The following is a 12,500-nucleotide window of genomic DNA, read 5'->3' as shown; positions in this document are numbered from 1 at the left end:
TTATTTTGTGTGTTTTTGACTGTTTAAGCGCTATAAGCAGTGAAAAAGATACAAGCCCTTACTACGAGGCGGTTTATGCTTGGGTGTGAGCACAAAATCTGCATGAATGAGTAAAATTATGTGCAATACACGCAATCCCACGCCGATAGCCCTGTAGCATCAACGATATTCATCTGGAGCGAATGAAATGAGGTGGTTTGTGTGTCGACTCACTGTCGTAGAGATGAGAGATAGAAAGAGGAGTTATAGTGTATCTGTTCTGTGGAAAATGAGTATTGGAAACGCTATATGTATCGGAAAATCTATATTTTTGACAACACTACATTGCACATAGTTTTTTTTTTTATTTCAGATGCCTTTTTAGAAGACTACAATTGAAAAATGTACTATAAAATGTATATAATTAATTTAGAAGTTTTATTAAGTGTTAACAATGTGATTGTGGTTTTTATAATCAATTAACACTGCTTTTGTCATTTTTTTTACAAGATGGACAAAATTTGTCACCAAAAAAGTCATTTGGTTTAACCAAAATTTCGGTTTTACCGAATGACACTTTTGGTTATACCATATGACGATATTTTCGAACAATGCTAACAGGCTGATATCTAGCTAGCTAGCAAAAGGACAATCAAAAATTTTATATTTAGTACAAGTTTTTAAAATATTACAACATTTTCCATGTTTTATAGCGGTTGTACCGAATGACCTGATGTTTCGGGACATGTGTATGAACAAGTGAAAACATGAATTTTTCAAATAGATAAGAGAGAGTTAGTTAGTTTGATTCATGACCATGTGGTCCTTTGCAGGTGTCTGAATGATGTCACATCCTGTCACATGACTTGATTCAAAATGGTCCCTTTATATCGGTTACTCCAAATGACATCAATAAAATTAATTTTTCCGGACATTTTTTCTCATAACAAAGCAAAGACTTCTACACATAATTTTAATACCATTTTGCACTATGTTGATATATGATGTTATAAAATCATGCCAGAATAAAAAAATTATATACATTTATTACACTTTAAGATATTTTAATCACAAATGAAATGGCTGTATTGGCCTTTGGACGGTTAAACCGAATGACCATTTGACACTTCAAAATCTTTAAAATACCTTTATATGTAGAAAAATATAATTAAAACACTAAAAGTGATCTAGTTGTACTACCTTACATACTTTGGATGTCAGTTCTTTGTTTTTTATCATTATTAAGGCCTTTGGACAAAAAATGACCCGTCACATCATTGACCCATATATGTAAAAATTATTTACATTTATTAAGTATGCATTCTATACATATTTATAGTATAGCATTCCTGTTGCTCAAACAGTAGATCATGGCAATATAGCAACTCCAAGGTCATGGCTTTGATTTCCAGAGAATTATGTCATTTATGCATTTGGCAGATGCTGTTACCCGACATGATTTACATTGCATTCAAGCTATACATTTTTTCAGTTCATGTTAGTTAATGCACTCTCTGGAAATCAGACCCATGACCTTGGCATCCAAAGTGATTTTATTTATATATATTTAAGAGAAAAAAAAAAAAAAAACTCACATGGAGTAGTATAATATGATGTGTGTGAGTTTCTTCACAGTGACTGAATCATCATATTCCAGTCTTACAGTCACTTACACATGCAGATGTTTCCCAGATGAGTTTTAACTCACTTCACAGGTGTAACTGAACCTGTTTGCACTGACACAGTCCTTTATTTAGTGTGTTTAAGGAGGCATGAGCCAAACTACAGATCCTCAGTCGATCAGATGTGTTTCCACAGACACAGAGAGCCGCGTGTTGAAGTACAGCAGCTGCGGGACGCTGTAGTGCAGAGGTCAAAGGGCAAGAAAATAAAAGCAACGTGATATTTTAATGCATCTGTGTTTTGTCTTTTGGTTCAGAGTTTAAGACACAGTACAGAGAGCTGATGTGATGGACAGATGGGTATTATGAGTGTTTTAATAACAGGCGTCTTAACAGGTTTGATGTGACAGGATTTTTTTTTTTTTAACCTAAAGTGACCAGCCAGTCCAATGCAAACTGTATAAACAGTATCTCTGTCAGCCCTAATGAGGAGTTCTTCTCTCATATAATGTGTTGAAGCGCTCCTCCTCGGCGCTTTCAGATCCCGCGCATCGGTTTAAGTCGGAGGAAATCACAGTCACGAAGCCGTAACCCCGTTAAAACGCTTTCAGTGTTGCGGGAGCTCAAATAAGCTTGTAAATTGATTATGCTGAATGAAATAAGCTGCACTGGAGTCTTTATTTATTTATTTTATAGACTCCAGAGAGCCAGAAGCACATGTGCGGTTAATCCCGTCTGGATGTGGCGTTCCAGGCGGCTTGAGGAAAGAAAAGCCCTCGGAGAGTTTGATTTCATTAAAAACTCAGTCGTTTGATGTTCATTCAGAGCTTTAATTCAGATGTAATTGTGTCTGTTTTCAGCAGTGGGCCGGCGCTTATTAAACTGCTTCTTTGTAATAAAATGAAACATGTTAATCCATGCATTCAACACCAGTTTAGTGTTTGTTGAATACTGTCACAATATATATATATATAAAACAGAAGCTGAGGTATGAGTTGAAAAACTTTGGTGTAGGATTTACTTTTAATCATTTTCACTCAGAAATTACTAGTAAATTTCACAAATAATAGAATAAATAATAGTTTAAAAGAAATGGCAAGTAACTATGGAAGCTTATTTCCACCACAGAATAAAAAATAAAAAAGGTATTGCAAATTTTTATCTCACAATTTTGACTTTTTTCCTCACAATTGCAGGTTTATATCTCACAATTTAGACAAAAAAAAAGTCAGAATTGCAAGATATAAACTCACAATTGCAAAAAAAAATCAGAATTATGAGATAAAAGGTCACCATTTTTTAATTTTATTACTCCAGTAATCATTGTTTTATTTACAACTTTGAAATCTCCTTTTTGTACGCCGTTTTTGTGTGTGTCCCTTTAAATGCAAATGAGCTGCTGCTCCCGCCCCCTTTTCCAGAAGAGGGCGGAGTTTTAACAGCTCATGCTTCGGTCGCTCAACAACAACAAAGCTGGAGAATCTCACGCAGCCAAAATGAGGATTGTCAGTAACGGTGTTCAGCCTTACATTGTTCAAACCGGAGTCGACACTGATGGAGAGACTCAGGAAGAAGTTACAACTTTTAGACGTTTCTGAATGGTTAGTGGATAAATTTATGTTGATTCAGCTCATCCACTAGCATGTGCCGTCATGTTAATCTTTTGTGCAAATCCAGCATTGAATTGACCCTCGTTTGTGAAGCAGTCTAGTGTAAAATGACGGCATGTCAACAACACTCTACAACAACTCTTCCTCTTCTCTAAAGCAGCTCAACATGGCCACACCCCCTTTGTTGTGTGTTCTCAGGGGCGGGGTTTATGTAAATTTTAGGGTTAGTCATGTCACCAACCTGGGAAGAAGCTTGTTGTAGTCCCTACCAGCAAAAATAGTAAGAAAAATTTAATTTTGAAGCCTTCCCAACAGAATGAAAGCCTATTAACAAAGACTGCATCATTTTATAGTATAAATGGTCCTGGGAATAAAAATTGCAGATTTAATGGGTTTCAATGGGGACATTTTTGTCCTTCAGGTCCTGAGAGGAACTATTTTGTGTTACTAGTGTAAAATAGATTTATTAAAGGAAATGGGGGTGACAGTAAAATTCCAATAAAAATACACACTTGTGCCAACATTTATGCATTTGGCATAAACACAAAAATGTCCATAAGGACACACAAGGGTTAACTAGTCTCCTGTTTTGGCATCACTTACTGTCAGAGGACTAAACCATCACTAGAAGAGTCTTTCTTCAAAAGAATCAGCAAATCATATTCATTTGTTTGCTCAAGCACTCCATTCCTGCACCCGCCTGACTGAACATGAATCATATCTAATATAAATATTACACTGATTAGCACAAGTCTTCATATTATTCTGTATCAAGAGCTTATAATTACATACAAGTGGCTCAGTCTGTGAATTAGTTTAGATCACTGTAATTGTTCTTTACAGCTGCACTCAGTCATTTAACTCATTGAAACAAGAAGACATGAACAGTGCTGTAATTTCAGTCATATCAGTGTTCAAGACAGAGCTGTGTAATCTACATTGAGCAGGTTGTTGAAAAATATTTAAATATAATTTATCAAAATATTTCATATTTCATTTATTGATTTTACTACGACTCTTTCTGAATGTTCAGAGGTACACCATCTTTATGAGTGAATCATTGAATCATTTATTCAAACGATTTGTTCAAAGCTGATTCTTTATTTAGAAATGAATCAAGTGATTGAGTCATTGAATCATTCACTGAACTGATTTGTTTGAAAAGCGGGTACTTACTTTACAACCGCTAAAAAGTATGTTATATATATTATGAATGTAATCTGGACATACTTCATTCACCATGTTGTAATTTATCACGTGACCTACCAGCGTTGAAGCGCTTGAAGCTTCTGGTCCATCAGTACATCACGTTCCTGACCTCAGTGTCTTGTTTTTCTTCTAGAACGTTCCTCAGCTGCCGTGTGGAAAAGCCCTTTACAGCTATGAGGGCAAAGAACCAGGTGACCTGAAGTTCAACAAAGGCGACATCATCATCCTGCGGCGGAAGGTGGACGAGAACTGGTTCCACGGCGAGTTGAACGGCAGTCATGGCTTCCTGCCGGCCAGTTACATCCAGTGCATCCGACCGCTGTCACAGACGCCTCCGCAGGGGAAAGCGCTGTACGACTTTGAGGTCAAAGACAAAGACCAGGACAAAGACTGCCTGACCTTCACTAAGGTATGAACGCTTCTGTCAGATGCTGGTACAGTTAAATCACTGTCTGAATAAAGAGATAGTGATGAGTTTTGTAATGACTCGTACAGAAAGAAGTCTCTTCTGCTCTCCACGGTCGCATTTATTTAATCAAAAATACAGTAAAAATTATGAAATAATAATACAATATAAAACAGCAGTTTTCCATGTGAATATATAGTAAAATATAATTTATTCCACTGATCAAAGCTGAATTTTCAGCATCATTACTCCATGATTACTTCTCTGGAGTCTGATTGTCAATAGTTATCAAAACAAAAGTTGAAATTTCGATTCACGAATAAGGGTCGCCAAAACGTTCAAAGTGGGCGGAGCCATTTTTACTAAAATGGCTATAATTCTTGAACAGAATGAGATATTTTCACCAAATTTGGAACACGTGTGTAAGAGCTCATTCTGTGGTCGCATGAAAAAGGATGCGGCGACTGGCCTCTTGGTGGCGCTATAACAGGAAAAAAGACATGAAAATGGCTATAACTACTTCATCGTTAGTCCGATCGACTTGACAATTGACATGCAGTGTCTTCATCCGAGGTGCCATGATTGTCTATGAGGACTCTGACGTATCTCAAAAAACATGACCACCGTTGGCCAATGAAATTTGAGCTGCTGTCAGACAAGGTTAGTCGAGGCCATTCGAAACAAAACTCGCTGGGCCTGTTTGACTCACGGCCCTAGAGGCCTGTGAGAAATTCGAAAGAAATTGGCCACTGGGCTGCGCGTTCGCATTTTTCAAGTGCATAAAGGATCCTGTATCGCGCAATTTTTCGCACACACCCATGACTGTCGTACCACATGGTAGAACTCCTCATTATGAGCAACTTTGACTCTAGGACCGCCGCTGTCCATCGAAACGTTCGTTAAATATTGGAGATTATTTATAAAAAAACAACTTTGGTGAACTAGTTCTGGGTTTTTGGTTGTTAAAAAGCTTTATAAACCATAAATGTGAAATAAATAAGCTTGAACCCCGATAATTGCTGCTTGCACATGAACAGTGCTGTAATTTCAGTGTTCAAGAAAAAGCTGTGTAATCTACATTGAGCAAGTTGTTTTAAAAATGTAAATATTTATTAAAATATTTCATTTATTGATTTTACTACGACTCTTTCTGAAGGTTCAGAGATATGCCATCTTTATGAGTGAATCATTGAATCATTTATTCAAATGATTTGTTCAAAACCGGTGCTTTATTCAGAAATGAATCAAGTGATTGAGTCATTGAATCATTCACTGAACTGATTTGTATGAAAAACGGGTTATTGTGAATAAGTAATTACTTTACAACCACTAAAAAGTATGTTCTATATAGTATGAATGTAATCTGGACGTACTTCATTCACCATGTTGTCTTATATCATGGCAGAACTCCTCATTCTGAGCAACTTTGACTCTAGGACCACCGCTGTCCATCGAGTCGTTCGTTAAATATTGGAGATTGTTTATAAAAACAACTTTGGTGAACTAGTTCTGGGTTTTTGGTTGTTAAAAGCTTTATAAACCATAAATGTCCTATAGTAAATTGCCTGTATTGGCTGTAAATGGTCTTTTCCTTCTATGATCGAGATGGTTACAGGCTTGCTAAATAAAACATTATTCCTTTTTATGCATATGCTTAAAGACCTTAAAGCGCTTGAACCCCGATAATTGCTGCTTGCAGCTATATCTTGTTTTCTGAGGAAAAGTATCAAAATTAAGTGAGTTTTTGCTTACAAGTTTATTTTTCTGACCTCATTGGCAGATATTTGTTCTTATTTTAACCAAAAACTCACTTAATTTTGATACTTTTTTTCAGAAAATAAGACTAAATATCTTCAGTCATTTTGTAAATGTTTTTTGATTTAAGAATGTTTAGATATTTGTGCTGGAAAACAAGACAAAAATACTGAGGAAGAACATTTTTTTGCTGTGTGAGACATTGAACGTATGTGTGTGTGATATTAGATTGTACAGCATTAAAGCAAAATTTCACCCGAACATGATAATTTTGTCATCTTTAATTCACTCTCATGTCACTCTATGACTTTATTCCTCTTGTGAAACACAAAAGCAGATGTTTATCAGAATATTCATACTGTCAAGATGAAAAAATATGAAGACTCGGGTTGTAAAGGATGACAGATCACTGGGCGCTGTGTGTTTTGAAGATCATCTGTGGATCATCAGCGAGGTTTAAGAGCTCTTTTCATCTGGCCGCAGTGAATGATGGGTAAATACAGCTGTGATTCTGTATCTCTCTCTCACCTGCTCTTCCTCATGTCTGTCCTCTCGTGTATCAGGAGCAGGAGACATCAGGACGCCTTCGATGGTGGTCTGAAACCAGATTCCTTCTGAACTGTTTCTGTGTTCGTTTTACATGTATGCATTTGACAAATGCATTTATATAAGCGACTTGCATTGATTAAAAAATATCTGCCTTAAATGCAGTTCATGCATTGCCTGGGAATCAAACCCATGAGTCTGGTGTTGCTAGCACTATATGATCAACTGTTTGACTTCAGGAAAGCACAATCAGCTGCTTATGTTGTGTCTTATCTACCTGTATGCATTATGCTGTTTTGAATGGCTGTGTGCCTTTGTGAGATGTTTTGATAAATGATTATTCTGTCCTTTTGTCATTTTCTCTCCCTCATGTCATTCAAACCTGTATGACTTTCTTTAGTCTTTCTTTAAAACACAAAAGAAGATGGTGTAGGACCGAGCGTGATGATGTAAAGTGTCAGTCAAAAGATATTTTTGAGAATATGTTAAGATACAATATTTTATCTCATTACCTTTTCAATTTCTTCAATATTATTGTTGGATATGCCTATTTAAATCACTGGTTATTGCATTTGTATGTCTTTGTTCATTGTATTTATTTGTCCTTTTTTTTTTTTTCTTCTTATTTTGTCACTGACTGTTTACGTCAATAATTGCTTGGGATTTTTTACAAATATTTTTTATATTAGGCTACTATTAGTTTTTGCTAGATATTTTACTATCTTGTGTGTGTGTGTGTTCTTCAGTTATATATATATATATATATATATATATATATATATATATATATAATTTTTTTTAAACTGAAATTAATTTAATTCAAAATAAGCATTAATTGCTATCTTTATATATATATATATATATATATATATATAATATAAAATCAGGGTTATTCATTTAAAATAAGGATTAATTGATATATATATATATATATATATATATATATATATATATATATATATATATATATATTTCAGGGTTATTCATTTAATATAAAATAAACATTAACCAAAATAAAATAAAATATACAAAATTGAAAGTTTCATTTAAAGTGAAATACTAAAATAACTACAACTAAATAAACTAAAACTATAACACTTTTATATTTATATATATATATATATATATATATATATATATATATATATATATATATATATATAGACATATATAGACATATATACAATATATAGACACATTTTAAAATCAATAAACCCAATAAAAATGCCAAAAGCACAACAAAATTACTAAAACTTTAACTAAAATTAAAATTAAAACAGAAAATAAGAAAATGTACAAAAAACTAATTCAAAATATTAACAAAAACTCTAATAGTACAATGTGTGTGTGTGTGTGTGTGTGTGTGTGTATATATATATATATATATATATATATATATATATATATATATATATATATATAATCCTCTGACACAAATCACTTTGGATAAAAGCATCTGCTAAATTAATAAATTTAAAAATTGCTATTGTGAAATAAGATTTTAGCCATATTTCCTTTGATCCCCACTGACTTTTATTGTATGGACAAAATTTTTTTTGAAATATCTTCTCTGATGTTCCTCAGAAGGAGGAAAGTCATACAGGTTTGTAACGAGTAAATGGTGACAGAATGATGATTTGTGGGTGAACTCTCACTTTAAATGCATATAAGTGAAATAAAAGTCATCTTCTCCTCCGTTCATTCTCCCTCCTGTATGTTCCTCACGTCTGCTGTCAGCCGCGCAGCTGCAGTGTTTGTTCTGTGGCTTTAGACGTCTCAATGCTTTACAAACAGCCTCTGTACTCCAGGAGTCAGCCGAGACGGAAACGGAAAGATGTGTCCTGAAAACCAGAGCGTCCGGACCAGAGACGCCTTTCATGGAGAAGAACGACGGTCGGAAGATGCGCTGGAGCGACCGACGAGGATCTGAATGCTAAAACAGTCATTCATAGACACTTGATTGAGTCTCGTCTGAGTTCAGGAAGCTTCTGCTGTTTGAAACTTGATATGAATTGAATCAAATGAGTTCTTTATATAAGGTCAGTTGCTTTGGCTTCTGTATGATCAGTTCAATTCATAGAGATACAGATACTGAAGCATTAATGTGTGTGACATTCAGTCATTGGTAGTTTGATTCATGAATTCAACTTTGAACTGAATTGAGCTTTACAGAAATTCATTGTTAATGTTTATAATGTCATTTGAGGTTTTCTGTTAGTGTATAAAGTGTTTATTTGAGTCTCTGTATATTTGGATATACATATAATAGCTGTCAATTAAAGTTTAAAAGAGTTAATTTGTTTTACACTGATATTAAATCTGCGTTTAATGGTTCTCAGTGCTGGGAGAGACCGGGGCTAGTTGTCACACTTTTTACTCCATTGAATGTTTCTCAGGGTGGGTTTATTTTTGATGTCAGATTCTGTAAAGATAACTTCAAGTCAACAATAAATACAAAATTGTGACAGTCTTTCCTCTGCTGAATACAAAAGGAGATATTTTGAAGAATGTTGAAAACTAAACAGTTTGGTTCCCATTGACATCCATAGTATTTTTAGGTGAGATTTTCTGTTAGTATATATTTCTTTGAGCCTCTAATCAAACAGTAAATGCTGATATAATTTCATCCTTTTATCTCATAAATGACTATGTCATAATTTTGACTTTTATCTCATAATTATGAAGTCATAATTTTAACTTATCTCATAATTAGGACTTAATATGTCATAATTATGACTTATCTCATAATTAGGACTTAGTATGTCATAATTTTGACTTATCTCATAAATGATTGTCATAATTTTGACTTATCATAATTATGAAGTCATAATTTTGACTTATCTCATAATTAGGACTTAGTATGTCATAATTTTGACTTATCTCATAATTAGGACTTAGTATGTCATAATTTTGACTTATCTCATAATTAGGACTTAGTATGTCATAATTTTGACTTATCTCATAATTAGGACTTAGTATGTCATAATTTTGACTTATCTCATAATTATGAAGTCATAAGTCAAAATGATCTCATAATTAGGACTTAGTATGCCATAATTTTGACTTATCTCATAAATGACTATGTCATAATTTTGACTTATCATAATTATGAAGTCATAATTTTGACTTATCTCATAATTAGGACTTAGTATGTCATAATTTTGACTTATCTCATAATTAGGACTTAGTATGTCATAATTTTGACTTATCTCATAATTAGGACTTAGTATGTCATAATTTTGACTTATCTCATAATTAGGACTTAGTATGTCATAATTTTGACTTATCTCATAATTATGAAGTCATAAGTCAAAATGATCTCATAATTAGGACTTAGTATGCCATAATTTTGACTTATCTCATAAATGACTATGTCATAATTTTGACTTATCATAATTATGAAGTCATAAATTTGACTTCTCATAATTAGGACTTAGTATGTCATAAATTTGACTTATCTCATAATTAGGACTTAGTATGTCATAATTTTGACTTTTATCTCATAATTATGAAGTCATAATTTTGACTTATCTCATAATTATGAAGTCATAAGTCAAAATTATCTCATAATTAGGACTTAGTATGTCATAATTTTGACTTATCTCATAAATGACTATGTCATAATTTTGACTTATAATTATGAAGTCATAAATTTGACTTCTCATAATTAGGACTTAGTATGTCATAAATTTGACTTATCTCATAATTAGGACTTAGTATGTCATAATTTTGACTTTTATCTCATAATTATGAAGTCATAATTTTGACTTATCTCATAATTATGAAGTCATAAGTCAAAATTATCTCATAATTAGGACTTAGTATGTCATAATTTTGACTTATCTCATAAATGACTATGTCATAATTTTGACTTATAATTATGAAGTCATAATTTTGACTTATCTCATAATTATGAAGTCATAAGTCAAAATTATCTCATAATTAGGACTTAGTATGTCATAATTTAAACTTTTTAGCTCATAAATGACTTAAAAAGTTAATATTATTATGACATACTATCTCATAATTGACGTCATAATTTTGACATCTCATAATCACAATCTCATTTTAATCATAATTATGACATCCTTTTTTTACTTTTATCTGATAATTAGGACCTGGTATGTCATAATTTTGACTTTTTAACCTCGTAATTATGACTTGTCATAATTAGGATTTAGTTGTCATAATTTCAACTTTTATCTCATAATTGTGACTTGTCATAATTAAGATTTAGTATGTCATAATTTTGACTTTTTATGTGATAATTAATTTTTTCTTATGTGGTGGAAACAGCTTCCACAGCAGTGAGATTACACTGATGATATCCCTGTGCTGTAGGGCAGGTGTTGTGATGGATGCTGGGAGATGATCTTTCCGTTCACATATTCCATTTCATTTCTCATTCGGCTGTAAATATGAAAATTGAATGTGACTTTATATAAGGATGTGATTTATCTCTTCAACACATTTCCACAATGCAAGAGTAAACACAAGGAGAGTTTTCCGCATGTGTTTACTGTGCGTTTCCTCTCTCACAGGACGAGATCCTGACCGTGATACGAAGAGTGGACGATAACTGGGCAGAAGGCATGCTGGGAGATAAGATTGGGATTTTTCCTATCCTATACGTTGAGGTAAGTGTATTAAAGCCTGTCTTTTAAATATGCATCAGGAGAAATGAATGTTCTTGTGGCGATTACAGGCGGGAGTTAATTGTTTTTCATTCCTTCTCAAACTCGTCGGCTGAATTTTCCTCATTTGGCTCATGATTCATGTGATTTCCGGCTGATTGATTGGAACGTGCCCGAGCGCAGGGAACTCGATCCCTTCTGCCCTCGCCATCACCAGATGAAAATGGGAAAATAAATTATGTTTATCTTTCTTTTCTCCTTTCAGCTCATTTAAAATCTGTCCTCGTGCGCTCACGCTGGGATGTGGCTCGATCACGCTCGTGCTTTAATGATGGAAATGATGTCATCGAGCTCCTTCCCCTCATTCACATTGTTCTGATCCGAGTGTAACTTCTCAGTGCTGTTTCATGTGTTCATTGTGCTGCAGGGAATGTTGGGATATGATTATTTGAGCTCTGTCAATCATCAATCAAAAGAAAAAATGTGTAAAAAATATGAAGCCTATTGTTAGGAATAATTGTTTTTTTTTGTATCATGATGTTGCTTTTGTGACAATTAAGTACTTTCATATATATGTATATATATATATATATATATATATATATACTTGATTGTCACAAAAACATATATATACTGTATATTAATAATAATAAATAAATATCTAATATTTATAAAATAATTATTTAATAATATATATATTATTCATATATTTTTTGACTAGATGTACTAAATAATATAA

General features: G+C 33.2%; 1 protein-coding gene across 2 annotated transcripts in view; it reads left to right on the top strand.

Moving 5' to 3' along the window:
• Positions 1-12,500, top strand: part of LOC127519114 (E3 ubiquitin-protein ligase SH3RF3-like) — a 114,549-nt gene that overhangs the window by 66,523 nt on the left and 35,526 nt on the right. For both annotated transcript variants that reach the window (XM_051906575.1, XM_051906573.1), the window contains exons 2-3: positions 4,554-4,829; positions 11,669-11,764. In XM_051906575.1, coding sequence (XP_051762535.1) covers positions 4,554-4,829; positions 11,669-11,764 — 372 coding nt within the window. The remainder of the gene's footprint in view (positions 1-4,553; positions 4,830-11,668; positions 11,765-12,500) is intronic.

This window comes from Ctenopharyngodon idella, chromosome 9 (genome assembly GCF_019924925.1).
Source record: "Ctenopharyngodon idella isolate HZGC_01 chromosome 9, HZGC01, whole genome shotgun sequence".
Taxonomy (NCBI): Eukaryota; Metazoa; Chordata; class Actinopteri; order Cypriniformes; family Xenocyprididae; genus Ctenopharyngodon; species Ctenopharyngodon idella.
This window is presented reverse-complemented; position numbering and strand designations above follow the sequence as displayed.